Below are 14,714 nucleotides of genomic sequence, written 5' to 3' on the forward strand. Positions count from 1 at the left end.
GTGGCAGAATCTCTACATGTCGTCTCCGTCGACGGTGTTGAATTCGCTTTACCATGCAACCGATGATATATACTGTCAATTCTAGGTACCTTGTGCAAGGCTACCAACACAAACGTAAAGTGTACATAAGACGAAAAGCAGATGAAAGAATCTCCAAAGCTAGCAGCAGTATCAAAACAGCAGGCCCAACTTAATATGGGAGATTACTTATACACTTGCTTCGATATTGAAACAATCAGTGGCTGTCGGATTAATCCTCATCTCCAGGTAGCTCGCTGCACAGCTGATCATCCATGGCGCCTAGTACCATGCTAAGCAGGCTACTGGAATCGCAGTGGTCAGGAAAAAATACAATCAGAATTGACAAGAGAAACCTATACATATGTAGACTAAATCTATTTACAACCAAACACGCCTCGAGCACAAGAGCACTCGAAACCGAACATGACAAGAACGAAGAGTCTGGGAATTAATATTACTAAGTAGCATAATCTAAAGATGCCATTGCTTCAGCTTTTTGACTGAAGCAGACGATTCCGCATGAATCGCGTCAAATCATATACCTTCGGGACTTCTTGAGCCCTGGGATAAGCATGGTTCGTCAAGAAGAATGCTGAACATCTCCATTCCAGTCATTCTTCCGCAATTGATAGACCCAGTGACCTTTTGTATGGAACAATAGAAAAATCGAATGGAATAAAAATGTCCTCATCACTCTATCTCCAGGATAGAAATAGACGCCGGATGATCATCGATTGGCCGTTCGTGCTTCGCAGAATGCAAGCGAACGCATAGTGTTGCTTACGGCGTGGACCAAGATGTCAAGGCTAGATCACCTGAGAGATGAGAGAGATCACACGCGGGGACGGAATGTGAGGTGGCAATCGTCCTAAAACAGAGTTAGAGTGCATGGTAGACAGGAAAATGGAGAAAAGATCATACCTCAGGGAAAATAGTGGCGAACACCTTGATATCCTCAGACTGAGGAGTTGTGGAGTGTTTCCAATCCATTTCCAGACTGGCCTTTCCAATCATTGCAATCAAATTCAGCTGAGCATATGTTTGACCCAGGCAATAGTGGGGACCGGTGCCAAAAACCAAAAAGTTCTTGGGGTGCTTTTCGGCATCGCCAGTGATCCAGCGGTCGGGGTTGAAAGAGTCAGGGTTAGGGTACGCCTCTGGGTCGTGGGTGGCAGGCCACACCGATGGAATGATCATTGAACCCTTCGAGACGGTGATGGAGTCGGTAATGGGGAAATCCTTCTTGACCAGGTAGGGAACCATGATAACGGGAGGGCGGTAACGCAGAGTCTCCTTGACGACGGCACGAGTGTACTTCATCTCGTCGACCAGATCCATAGTGAGAGGAGCATTGATATCGCCGTTGCGCACGCGTAAGTTCTCTTCCCGGACCTTGTCAAGAACGTCGGGACGATCGGCCATGAGCTGGAACAACCAGGTGCAAGCCGCGCTGGTGGCGTCCTGCGATGCGAACAACAAAGTGAAAACAGTCTGGGCGATCTCATAGTCTGTGAACTCACGGAGCAGGTGAGAAGGCTTCTCGGAGTCTTCGACAGGGACACCCTTGGCAATCTTCTCGTTGTATTTGGCAGAATCCTGCTGTGCCTTGACCCATGCGTCCATGATACAAGTGACCTCTCCACCGGCAGCCATATGAGCCTTGCTCTTGGCAGCACAATTCGAAAACTCCTCGAGAACCATATCCGACGCCTTCTTGCCGTACCAGGCCTTGGTGAAGGGGAGAATGAAAGGGAAGTTGACCAGCTCCAAAGCGGCCGTAATCATGTAGTAGTCATCCGCAATCTTCTTGATGGCTGCGTCAGTCATATAGTGACCGACGAAGGTGCGGCAAGAGACCGCACACATGAGCTCACGGAACTCAGGCATCCAAGGCTCGGGCTTGTAATCGCTAGCCTTGGACTTCTCCAGGAAATGCTTGTAGTACTTATTATAACATTCATCCATGACGGGGAGGTAGGAAGAAAGAGCGGAGCGTGTGAAGAGTCCGTTTAATCCCTTTCGGAACTCAACGTGGTCCTTGCCATCCAGAAACACCCAGTTGTCCGGGCCCAGGAGCTTGTGCGCGATGTCTACCACGCAAGGCTTGACGTAAGCGGGCGAATTAAAGATCTTGCGCGACATGTCGCGAGTGGACGCAATGACGACGAACCTACAAGGCAAAGCTGTCAGAAACAAGCACAGGCAAAGGAGAAAAACGCAATTTCTCATCCAGGGTGATATCTTACTTGTGGAAGACGGAAACGCAGCTCAACTCGCCGCTGTCCCATTTTGCCTTGTATTCGTGAAACTTGGGGTTCACAGACTGGAGGAAAGGTCCCATAAAAGGCAATTTGAAGGTCGGTCCAACAATGGAGCCCTTGAGATAAAAGTATCGCACTGTATCCGGTGCAAATCAGCCACTTCGCCCTATACCATGTGCGCGTCGCATTGAAACGGAGACAAATCGGGTCCTGCTTACGCTGGTCATAGATAACAGCTGCGAAGAACAAAGTCGCCAAAGCCTTCCAGAAAGTGAAACCATTGAGAACTGCAGGGAGAAAGTCCGCGTTGTAAAAGAGCTGAGGAGAGATTGTGGCATCAGCCGAAGGGGAGACAAAGCTCCCGTTGATGTTGGCCATCTCGGACAATCAAGCGCGAATAGCACGCTCTAGTGGAAGGATGGAGGAGGGAGATGGCTTCACAGCCAAAAATTCAGGGAGATGCAGTTCTCATAAATTATTAATAAATGCGCGGGAGGGGAAAAATAATACTAATATGCTGCTAGGGAAATTAGACACTGCGGATAGGACGGTTCCCGGTACGGCGAGGCCTAAGCGACCAGATATGCAGTTTCCTCTGAACGAGTCAGATATATTGGTACCTACGGATAGAGATGATTGAAAATATCAAAAATACGGAAAGGACCTAGGTACCTGGGTAGGTAGGTAATCTGGGACTGCCTGGTAGACATGGATCATAATCCTCGTCGACAAAAGGGAGGAAAAATTTTGGAGACGCCTCATGCAAAGCGAGGTCGCCAATAGTACGGAGTAGTATCATCAAATCACCATGTTTTGTCTTTTTTGCTTTTTTGCTTTACCCCTGAGACTGTAAATGATCCGCAAACCAATCATAAATACGAGTCTGTGAAGGCTAAAGTCCCCAGCCGTTGGCGAATTACGCCAAGATGATCGTTTCTTTTATAGAACCAATAGTAGGTACTGTTCTAACCTACAATAGGTATCAGCTCAATACCTTACTGGCATGGCGTATTTGTATCATATTTCAATATCTGTACTCCGTACAGGTACGGAGTATTCCGTATGAAATTACAGGTACGGAGTATTCCGTATGAAATAACCTCTGCAAAAAAATGGAATCAAAGTACGCGGAGGTCCTTGAGTTACCTTAAGCATAACACACCCTAGCAGCTGCTAGGTCACGCTATGACCCTTGGCCCTGATTGTTCGCTCTCTGCGACTTGCGAGTACATTGACATCGCAAATCTGGTGGGGAGGATCTGGCTAGATATTCAAGGCCTGGTATCCTACTCCGTACTCCGTAGTAAAGGCCGAAATTCGTCTTCAGCGCCCTTTGGCGGTTGACCTACCAGTTGATATAAACGGGCCAGAGCACGTGCCACCCAGCCCATACAGTCATGCCGTGAACCTCACTCAAGACTCAAGAGTCATGGAAGAGTCAAGACAGTAACAGACTAACAGTACAAATTGAGTTGCATTGAGATCCACCTAAAACTAGCAAAGCTTATCTAGATAGTAACTATCGGGGGAATACTATTGGGATTTGACGAGGGCAAGACTTTTCGAGAACCTAAACTTGACCATTGTTCGAAACTTCCAAACGTGAATTGACTTCATGACGGGAAGATCCAACTGTATCTGTAAGCACTTCATGATACAGACCAATAATACTGGAATGTATTGACCTAAGTACGGATAAATCGCCCCCAAATGCAATAAGGTGCAAGGCTCCCTGAAAGTTCGCCATATCTAGGTACCTAGGTAAGGTTGTCTAAGGTAGTAAGTAGTACGGCCAGGAGTTTTTGTCCAATCGACACTCATACGATAGCAATCAGGTCCAATAAAATCCAACTCTAGGCCCTTGCAGAAGGGAGCATTTGGGGTCCGTATTTCGGGTGATCTTCGTCACCAGGTTCCAAAGTCGACTCGGTTCAATGATTTAACAGCTGATCCGGCTGTTAGGTTTCCGGAGCACGTGTTCACAGACTCCGTACTTAAAAGACACCTAAGGCATCAGCTGAGAGCCTCGGGCTCCTACGCAAGGGATAGCGAAGAGTTAAACGTAACACCATTACTTTATACGGTAGATTATCTCGACTTCTATGATAGAATCTCATCCATAGCACTGGTCGCTGCATGGGTTTCATCATTTCAAATGCTCTTCATAGCACTGATGACTAGGCAAATAGTATCCAGATGTGTTCTTCTAAGCACTTGGTGATCAAGCGCCGAAGGAAAACAACGATATTCAGGAAGTGAGCCCTTATATCAGCGCCCAAACCCAAACCAGCCACGTCGTCCTCCCTTCTTCTCCTCTGTTCCCGATTCCACGGGGGCGTGGGCCTCTTCCTGAGCGTCTGCACCTTCTCGAGGGTAGTCGATGTAATTCCATGCCACATCGAGGAAGAGTGGCTTGACCGGAATGGGCTGCATTTTAGGCGGATAGGGGACGAGGTTGCTCAAATCCACTTTATCACCAGAAAACTCGTGCAGGCGCTCTATCACTGGGCGCTGGTTTTCTGTCTGAGGTCCTTCGGCTGCCATCTTCTCCAAGGTGACGAGACCACGGTACTGTGCGACAAGACCTTGCAAGATCGAACCGAGATCTTGAACCTGGCTGCGCGAGACATCCAGCCTTAAAGGCTCGTTTGACAGTTGAGACGACTGGTCAGACGCTGTCGACTGGGTGGTGAGCTGCAGCGCTTGCGAGTAGAGCGCAAGAGCGTTCTTCGAGTTTCCAAGGTAGGAGTGAGACCGTGCAATAGACAAACATCTGTAGAATTGCCACGTTAGACTGAATTGTAATGACCAGCAAGATTGGATATTCATACCTCAAAGCACGGAAGTAGCAGCGTTTCGCCTCCAGCTCTTGCACAAACGTGGAGTCCGCAGCAACACCAGGTAACTCCAGGATGAACTCGATGCTCTGCAAGACTGAGTCATATAGCACAACCTTTTCCCGTAGCCGTGTCAACTTCTTCCCGGTCGATTCTTCCCGACTCGCGTCCTTTCCCCTTTTGACCCCTTTGGTGTTGTCAGTTTCGGAGGTCATGCCGTCGTTAGCACCGCACAAAACTCGGTTACGTCCGATTCTCCATCCCACCAAGGCATAGTTGACCGCGGTACGAGTGATTTGCAAGCTTTGCATTCTCTTATCGCTAGGATCCACACCTTCATTAGCTAGATCATCGATGGCAGTCTTAGTAGCGTCGACTGCGTCCTGGCTGGCAATAATAACACTATCATAGGCGGCAGCTTTGTCTTTTGACGAAGCCGACTTCCCTTCCGCATCTGCAAGCCAAGACTTGAGACGCGACTCTGCCGCAGCCGCAGAAGCAAGAGCTTGCGAGATTGCAGCATCTTCCAGAGCAACAGTCCGCGACCTCCAAGTGATACTCTCAGGAAGTTGCTGGATCTCTCCGTCGGCAGTCTTTCTCGTCCCTGCACCATCCTCCTTGAGACAATCGGGATCCACTCTTTCCACTTCCGACCTAATGTTTGCATCTGATGGGAAAAACTGGATCGCCAAAGAGGACAGAGGCTTCGACCGGGGAAGCTTCATCTGATAGGCTGCGTATCTGATGCTGGGATCAACAGTGCCAGTGAGAAGATCCCGGAAGGCATCTTTTCTGTCCTCCTGACCTAGAGTCGTATAGATAACCCTCGAGATAGCATAGCTCTGAATGCATTGTTCCCACTTCCGCTTCTCCAAATATAGGGCCCCCAAAAGTGAAGCAAGGTAAGCACGGGCTTCAAGGATGTCGGTATCAGTAGCACCAGAAATTGTTTGGTCCTCCACCAGAAGGACCAATTGCTGAGAGTAGACGGATGCTTTATTCAGACGAGACACAATATGACGCCTGGCTGAACCTGCTATTCCTTTCGCTGAAGGGTCGGCTGAGTGCGTGGATTTCATGTGCATTGCTTGTGCCCAAGCCCGCTCGGAGCTGAGAAGAAGGATATGTACGTATCTTGAGGATAGATCCGTCAGTATGATTGAGCATTATTTCTTTACCCACGACCAAGCATATTGAAGGACACATACGCCACATTACTGCTAATATCCTCTGCACTGACGGGAGGTTTGGCAGTATATTTACGACCTTTAGGAGTAGTCTGACCGAGCTTCTTGCGGAGTTTGTGCAACTTGCGTGTTGTGTGCGCCCGGTAAGCGTTATAGTCTCCGGCGAGGAGAACGTCCTCTCTCTGTTTGAAAATAAAATCCGTAATCTCCATATTTATTGAAAGCAGGCTACCACACAAACGGAAGTGGTCCGGAATTGTGGTCGCTTGGAATCAACGTGGAGAGTCCAAAGAGTGCGGGTTGGCGGGCGTGGTCAGATCTCGGCCAAACGAATGCCCGGCTGATTTCGCGGGAACATCTTTTGCTGCATCGTCTAAGCTCATATGCAAGACCCGTCAAAATTTCGTCTGCTACAAGCACCACATCATATCACTTACAAAATAGACTAAACCCACATTTGATACAACCGACACGATCGAAAATACGGATAAACGATTGATTTCCCTTTATTCGCCTCAGGAACCTTGTCGGTGGCAATTTTTCGACCTTCCTGCATCGTTCAATCATTCTGGAGCACCTATCGTTCAGCTGGGAGCTTTGCGAAGACTCGAAAGATCGGGTACCTTGTCGTTTCCCTCAATTTCTTGAAGGGATTGATACCGATATGTTACGCTCTGCAGTCGAGAATCGGTGATATCAGGGTTTGGCACCGCGATTTTTCAAGGTAATGCTGGAACGGGCTGCCGGATGCCTTGAGAACGCAGGTCGGCGTTTCTTCCGGGATTCCAAGGGGGCACTTCGGGGTCGGAGATCGTGGTATCCTCATTTCAGGCAGAGAAATGGGACAACTGCGGACGCTGTCAATCGGTCACATTCGCCCGATAAAACATCAGACCACCAGGATTCGATAACCTCTGTCACTTCGAAGGCGAGTCAAGCAAATACCGATACATGGACCCCGGTTCTCGATTTTCTGTATCCTCCACGTACCCAGGAATTTGCTGCATCGCTCTTGTTACGCTCGCCCCGGAGACTTGCCCTGCGACGGAAGAAGAAGCCGATACCTGCTCTCACCAGGGCTTACACATCGGAGGCTGCGAGTCTCTACGAGCCTGTCGATCTAGATAAACCAGTGGTGGATATTTTTGACAGGAGGGTGAATGAATTTGATCGCAGACGAGCCAAACAAGAGCTTCTGTCACTTCTCAATGACACCAAAGGAGGAAACTATGACAAGGCGTGGGGGCTCTATGTGAGAGCTGACCAACCCATCGATGCGAATGCGGCGTTGTTGGCGCGCTTGAGTAGCTCATCAGAGCTCCTCGACCATCGACGGGCTCAGAGGTTATACGAGGAAATCTCTGCTGATGATCGTTCCGCCGACGACTATCTGTACATGGCAAAGTCTTACTTGGCTGTTGGACAGCCTAATGAGATGAGCAGAGTTTATGGAGACGCGAAAAGCAGAGGCCGAGGTATTCCTTGTTGGGCCCTCGCTTTTTCGCATTTTGTCAATAAAACACAATGGGACTCTGCCGAGGAATTTTGGAATTCGCGGCCGCCATCCTCGGAGAAGGTGCTGCTGAGTGCGGTCGCTTCTCAGCTGGATGGCTCTAGCCTTCCGATGAAACTTCTCGATCTCGCCGGAGTATTGCAGAGTCGGAAGACCTCGAGGTCTTGGAGTGGTCTTGTCCGGTTTCTGCTGGACTATGCTTTTTCAAATCCCCAAGTCGCAGTGGTATCAACAGATAATATCCTTCTTCTATTAAGGGAGTATAATCTCCTGGGGTTTCTCACGGCGGAACACTATTTCGGTCTCATTCGGACCCTCCAGTCCTCCGACGTTCGTTCTACATTCACGAAGTCCATTGTGGTGTACCGTAACCTTCGCTGGCAGATGGAACAGGAGGTGCCTCCAGCAGATCTTCTGGGTGGCTTTTTGCGGACTTTGGCCCATTTCGACATCACAACTGGAGTACATTATTTCCTGGAGGAATATACCCATTTCTACGGCCAGCCATCCATTGACGCGTACAAAAACGCGCTCATTGTGTTTTCAAGAGCCGGGGATGTGGAAAATACCGACAGCGTCTTTGAACAGCTTGTGATACATCACGGGAAGCCCTTGAGTCGAAGGCTTCTGACCCCGCTCCTCTACGTCCATGCGCGGGTTGGAGATGTAATGGCGACGCGTCGCCAGTTCGAGAGAATATCGAAAGAATTCGGTCTGAAGCAGAACACTGTATGTTGGAACATCCTCCTCACTGCGTATGCCAATGCAGATGACTTCGGAGGAGCCTTCGCTACCTTTGACAAAATGCTGGAGGAGGGTGTCCAGCCTAACTCTCATACTTTCGGAACGCTGATGGGACTCTGTGCAAACAGAGGTGATATTGACACTGTCCGTGAGTTGCTCGCATTAGCGAAGAAAAGCCCTGTGCGGATCACTGCGCCATTGCTGGATACAATCGTTGAAGCCTATTGTAACAATCAGGAGCTTGAAATGGCTGAGAGTGTTGCTGAGACCTGCCTTGGTCTAAATGTCAAAGGGTCTCGAGTGAGGATGTGGAACGTGCTGCTTTGGAATCATGCATTTCGCATGGACTTGGAGTCTATCTCAAGAATACGTTCCCGCATGGATTCGGCTGGAGTACAACCTGACTCCATGACATATGCGGCTCTCATGCTCAGCTTGGTGCTCATAGGGCAGACCGATTCCGCGCGCCGAATTCTAAGAACACTTCATCGGAGCAATCGCATGTACGCCACAGAATTTCACTATGCTATCATCTTGTATGGCTATGTGAAAGATCGGAATCGAGACATGGTGCACATCATTTTTCGCGAGATCAAAGAACGTTTCAACCGTCCTGGATTCAGTTCGCGGCTTCTCGTTCTCAAAAGCCAGCTCCAACGTGATTTGGAACTTATCAAAACCGGTGGGCGGGCAGTAAGTGGTGCCGGTGTTCGGTTAGAGAACGCGGAAAGATTCCTTGCCGAGACAATCGCCGATTTCGACAGAACCAACATGGCGTCAAAACAACCGTTGCCCGGCGCGGGGAGACTACCCATCACCCAAGCCTTCCCCGCTATGTACTATGAATATCTCATCACAGCATATGGCACCCGGGGAGTTTCTGAGAGGGTCGGAGAGCTCTTCGATCAATTTCTCAGCAGCAGGCAATCTCCCGTTGATGCACGGCACGCCTATGATGTGGCGCCTCTCCGTCTCGTTTCTGCACTGATGCTTGCTCATTTGAAAGCAGAGCAATATAAGAAGGTTGAAGAATGTTGGAAAATCACGTTTCCCCGTGTCATCAAGATGGCCACTCAGCCTGACCTTGATGAATGTCTGTCTGATCGCTTGCCACGTGCTGAAGAGACTGAGCGACCCCGTTATCCAATACCAACCCCTGCCAACTCTCACAAGGAAGTGCTCCTAAGGTTGGACAAGCCGGGCGTACTTGCTTTAACGCAGCCATCAATCTTGCCGGCATGTCGATTTCTGCTGTCGCGACCCCTCTCCCTGTACATGCGATCATTGGCATATCGGAATGAGACCTGGAGGATACCTCAAGTCGTAGCAGAGGTACAGAAAGCAGGGTTTTCTCTGACAACTTTCAACTGGTCTACATTCGTGCAGATGCTGGCCTCTTCTGACAAGCCTTCTGATCAGGTTGAGGCGTTCACTGTCTTTGAGCGCAAGTTCATGCCTAATTTTCCTGGATGGAATAATCTTCGCCGGGGTTATGGAGTGAAACCGCCTGGCGTGCCTTCAACCATTGATGTCATGGAGAACCCGAGACGTGCGAAACCTCCTAACATGCTCGGCAAAGAATCCCGACGCTACTGGAGCAAAATCCAGCCTGACTTCATGCAACCTACATATATCTCGATGGTCTATCTGGCGTCCGCCTTACATGCCTTCCGGGAAAGGAGTATTTTTGACGGAGGATTAGAGGTGGGGACTCTCTACAAAGTTGCGCCTAAAACTATTGCAGCCATTGCGGACATGCCATACCTTCGTGAGAAGTTCCAAGGAGTGTTACTTCGGCGTCGTCAGGAGCAAGGTGACAGGAAGGGAGACTCTGGAGACCGTGATCCTTTTGTGTGGACTGGCGGTATCCTTGGTGTTGGTGGCAAACCAAGGTCTCCAACAGCGGTTGAGCAGTCAGCGATGGAAGCGAACAAAGAGGAAAATGCTTCAGCCAGCGCGCGGTCCCAGCCAGGTGTGATCCACGAAGAAGCACCCGGCGGCACAAACGCTCCTGGTGTCAAGACGGAATCTCTTCCTGAAGACGTGTCCATACATGGCACCAAGAGCATCGACCCCCAGGACCAGTTCGATATCGAGGCAGAGGCGCTCCTTGGATCCAGACGCGCTGTGCTAGAAGCGAACGAAGAATTGCTGGACAATGAACACCGCGTTACAATCGATGAACGCGATGAAACGGATATGTCTCCCTTGATGGACGATTTGCCATACCCAGACGAAGATACGCCAGAAGCTGCAGACGGGAGAGAAGAAGAAAAACCGCCTACTGGGCATCAAGGCCAGCCAGAGCACGAGCTACACAACAGTGGTATGGAGCAGGATGTATAGGATTTTTTACCTACCCCGCTTTGGTCAATCTTGTATATCAGAACTTATAATTGTATATTACTACTTATAGATATATAGATCCACTTTTAGGAAATTTGTAAAATATGACTGCTGATAATGACAATATAGGGCTACCATATGGACCAAGCACTGGAGCCAGACCTGGAAAACCATGTACCTCATCACGTGATAATTACTTGTGCTGAGTCATTAAGCGACCATTCCGCGACGCGTCAGAGTGAAAGGACGCGTTCCAATTATGCCCGATTTGGGTGTCGTGTTTCTTGAAGAAAGATCCCTCCGCTAATCAGCCATTCAAGGAACAAATTGAACATCCCCCCTCGCCGTTCTTTTGTGAGCCTCAATTGCAGTGTTGAAAGAAATCAAACTCGATCCTTAAGACTTTGAACGCCTAATTGATTACCTCTGTCACATAAATCCACACCTCGTGGGCATCCTTCGTCATGGATGGGGTGCAACTCCGCGATGAGGCCGCTCAAGATCGAGTGAGAGCTGCAATCGAATTTCTCGATCCAAGTGAGTTTTCCACATGCATGCTTCATGAAGTAAGTTTCTGACTAGAGGTCCTAACAGGCGATGCCCGCGCGCGAAGGTCCGTTGAGATTCACAAATAGCCTCCCTTGCTGAGACATGATGGTTCTGACGAGCGAACAGCTACCGAGCCGATATTGTGCTGATGCTGAACCGGGGACTGCGTCGCTTGACGGTATGCTATATATAAAGTTGCAAGGTTGGTACAAAACAAAACTAATAGGCACGCAGGTCAGCATCGATGAGATCAGAGCTCATAACCGCGAATTGGCAGATGGGTGAGTCCAGCACTTTTGCAGTATTGCTATGATCATGGTAGGCTGATGCTTTCTCTAGCCTGCTTACCTCCCCGTTCGACTACTCTCAGGCTTTCGACAGGGCTTTGAAGGAGGTTATCAAGACATTGCCGGGCCGACCTTCAAGGGAAACAGCTGACGATGTGGTATGCACATTTTAATGAAGATCCTGGTCGCGCCGCATCTTTACTGATGAATTGCAGAATTACTACTGTGCCTATGTTGGCGCTTTCGGAGAGTTTTCTTGTAACCCCAGAACTCTAGGATCTTCTCACTTGAACCGAATGATCTCTCTCGAGGGTATTGTCACAAAATGCTCTCTGGTTCGCCCAAAAATTATCCAAAGTGTGCACTACAACGAGCGGAAAGACCGATTCGTTGCGAGGCGGTATAGAGATCAAACGATGACAACTACTGGAATTACCAACATGAATGTCTATCCCCAAGAAGATGATGAGAAGAATCCGGTATGCCATCGAAGGAAGAGTCTTCACTGGATTACTATCGCTAATGACTTTGTTTTCGTCTTTATAGTTGATCACAGAATACGGGTACTCGACATACCTGGATCACCAGACCATTTCCATCCAAGAAATGCCTGAGAGAGCACCTGCAGGCCAGCTTCCCCGGAGTGTCGACGTGATCTTGGACGATGATCTGGTGGACCGCGCCAAACCAGGAGACCGGATCCAGATGGTGGGAATTTACCGCTCCTTGGGAAACCGAAATGCCGGCTCTGGATCTTCGACTTTTCGCACGGTCGTTATGGCCAACAATATTATTCAACTGTCTTCAAAATCTGGTGGAGGCATTGCACAAGCTACTATCACGGACACCGACATTCGGAACATTAACAAAGTCGCGAAAAAGAAGAACGTATTTGAGTTGCTGTCCAACTCTCTTGCACCTAGCATTTACGGACACGATTATATCAAGAAAGCGATCTTGCTGATGCTCTTGGGTGGAATGGAGAAGAATCTCGATAACGGCACGCATTTGCGTGGTGACATCAATATCCTCATGGTTGGTGATCCCTCGACCGCCAAATCGCAACTCCTTCGTTTCGTATTGAATACAGCGCCTCTCGCAATTGCAACCACTGGTCGAGGCTCCTCGGGAGTCGGTCTGACAGCCGCTGTCACCTCTGACAAGGAGACTGGGGAGCGTCGTTTGGAGGCCGGTGCGATGGTCCTGGGTGACCGCGGTGTTGTCTGTATTGATGAATTTGACAAGATGAGCGATGTGGATCGAGTGGCTATTCACGAAGTGATGGAACAGCAGACGGTCACTATTGCTAAAGCTGGCATCCACACAAGCTTGAACGCTCGTTGCAGTGTTTTGGCAGCTGCTAATCCTATCTACGGACAATATGACCCTCACAAAGACCCTCACAAGAACATCGCCCTTCCTGATTCACTGCTCTCACGTTTCGATTTACTTTTTGTTGTGACGGACGATATTGAAGATGCCAGGGACAGAATGGTTTCAGAGCACGTCTTGCGCATGCACCGTTACCGTCAACCTGGAACCGAGGAGGGTGCCCCGGTTCGGGAAGAACTTAATCAGACCTTGGGTGTTGGACTCGAGGATAACCAGGACTCCAACCAGCCGACGGAGGTGTACGAGAAGTTCAATGTTATGCTCCATGCTGGAATGGCCAACTCGAGCCGCAAGGGTAAGGGCATTGAAATTCTGAGTATTCCCTTCATCAAGAAGTACATTCAATACTCCAAATCGAGAATCAAGCCAGTCCTCACTAAGGGCGCGGCCGACCATATCGTTGCGACGTACTCGGCTTTAAGAAATGATGAGCTCTCGGGCAACCAGCGTCGAACTTCCCCTATCACCGCGCGTACGCTGGAGACGTTAATTCGTTTGTCCACGGCGCATGCGAAGGCTCGCTTATCGAACCGAGTCGAGGAGCGAGATGCCAAGGTTGCCGAATCTATTCTGCGCTTCGCTATGTTCAAGGAGGTTCTTGAGGATGAACGCCGCAAGAGGAGAAAGGTCACCACGTTCGACGAAGACTCTGAATCGAGCGAGTCCGACTCCGATGATGACAATACCCCTACGAATGAAACCGCCACGCCTCGATCGAGCCGGCGAATTGGAACAATGCAAACACGTTCAGCAGCTACGCGGCCCACCACAAACGGGGACGAGATGGATGCCGACGGAGACATCGTGTCGGAAGACGGGGACGGTTTGTACTCTGCTAGCCCTCGAGGCCAGCGACTGCGGTCAAGCCAGACAAACCGTACGCAGACGCAGACAGACAGCCAATCTCGGATGTCTGTTGCTTCTTCGCAACCAGCGTCGCAGCTCATTCAGTCTCAGACCGATGATTCACAATCACAGAGTGCCCTGAGATCTACTACTTCGTCGCAGCCTATCCAACCTGCGCGCTTGACCGTTTTCCGTCAGGCTCTAGGTCCACTCATGGGCACACGGCTGTTCACTCACGGCGACACCGCCGATGTGGAGGAGCTTATTGGAGCAGTTAATACCTCTGTGCGGGAATCGCCCTCGCTTGGAGCAAGCCATGTCTTCCAGCGAGCAGAGGCAATTGAGGCACTGAAAGCCATGAACGAAAGAAATGAGTTGATGTAAGTCATCCGAAAGGTATTTTGCCATGATCAAGCCTGACTAATATTCTTTTGCTCACAGGTTCCTCGAAGACGACGAGACTGTTTACAGGATTTGAATTCAACGAGTATTGCATACTAGTGGTTAGAATAGTGTATCGGGAAGAAGGGATGGATTTTCAGTCAATTGCTTGAGTTGCACCGGATACTTAGTATGGCGTATCGGAGTTTATTTTACATGTGTATGCAAGTGACACAGTCACACAATTGGATAGTCCGTCCATGTCTGACAATAATGTCTTTCAATGCATAGCCCCTGGCATAAGGTTGGTTGACCACTGCAATTGAGTTTGAGCAGAACGTTCCATGATT

At 49.5% G+C, this 14,714-nt stretch overlaps 4 protein-coding genes across 4 annotated transcripts; 2 read left to right on the forward strand and 2 right to left on the reverse strand.

The window, feature by feature from the left end:
* Positions 1-853: 853 nt before the first annotated feature.
* Positions 854-2,660, reverse strand: erg5 (C-22 sterol desaturase erg5; the record flags this gene model as incomplete). Its single annotated transcript, XM_026760898.1, has 4 exons — positions 854-889; positions 943-2,191; positions 2,268-2,418; positions 2,501-2,660. The coding sequence occupies 4 exons, from the start codon at positions 2,658-2,660 to the stop codon at positions 854-856; spliced, it is 1,596 nt and encodes a 531-aa protein (XP_026615719.1).
* A 1,890-nt stretch (positions 2,661-4,550) lies between these two features.
* Positions 4,551-6,518, reverse strand: CDV56_107457 (signal recognition particle subunit SRP68; the record flags this gene model as incomplete). Its single annotated transcript, XM_026761076.1, has 3 exons — positions 4,551-5,055; positions 5,114-6,253; positions 6,328-6,518. 3 exons carry the CDS (start codon positions 6,516-6,518, stop codon positions 4,551-4,553), a joined length of 1,836 nt encoding a protein of 611 aa, XP_026615720.1.
* A 515-nt stretch (positions 6,519-7,033) lies between these two features.
* On the forward strand, positions 7,034-10,909 carry CDV56_107563 (putative translation regulator (Cya5); the record flags this gene model as incomplete). The annotated part of the gene is made up of 1 exon (XM_026761182.1): positions 7,034-10,909. The coding sequence occupies one exon, from the start codon at positions 7,034-7,036 to the stop codon at positions 10,907-10,909; it is 3,876 nt and encodes a 1,291-aa protein (XP_026615721.1).
* A 464-nt stretch (positions 10,910-11,373) lies between these two features.
* On the forward strand, positions 11,374-14,461 carry CDV56_107742 (MCM DNA helicase complex subunit MCM3; the record flags this gene model as incomplete). Its single annotated transcript, XM_026761361.1, has 8 exons — positions 11,374-11,446; positions 11,504-11,522; positions 11,585-11,636; positions 11,693-11,739; positions 11,798-11,903; positions 11,961-12,224; positions 12,292-14,363; positions 14,425-14,461. The coding sequence occupies 8 exons, from the start codon at positions 11,374-11,376 to the stop codon at positions 14,459-14,461; spliced, it is 2,670 nt and encodes an 889-aa protein (XP_026615722.1).
* Positions 14,462-14,714: the final 253 nt, after the last annotated feature.

Source organism: Aspergillus thermomutatus, assembly GCF_002237265.1.
Source record: "Aspergillus thermomutatus strain HMR AF 39 chromosome Unknown NODE_59, whole genome shotgun sequence".
NCBI lineage: Eukaryota > Fungi > Ascomycota > Eurotiomycetes > Eurotiales > Aspergillaceae > Aspergillus > Aspergillus thermomutatus.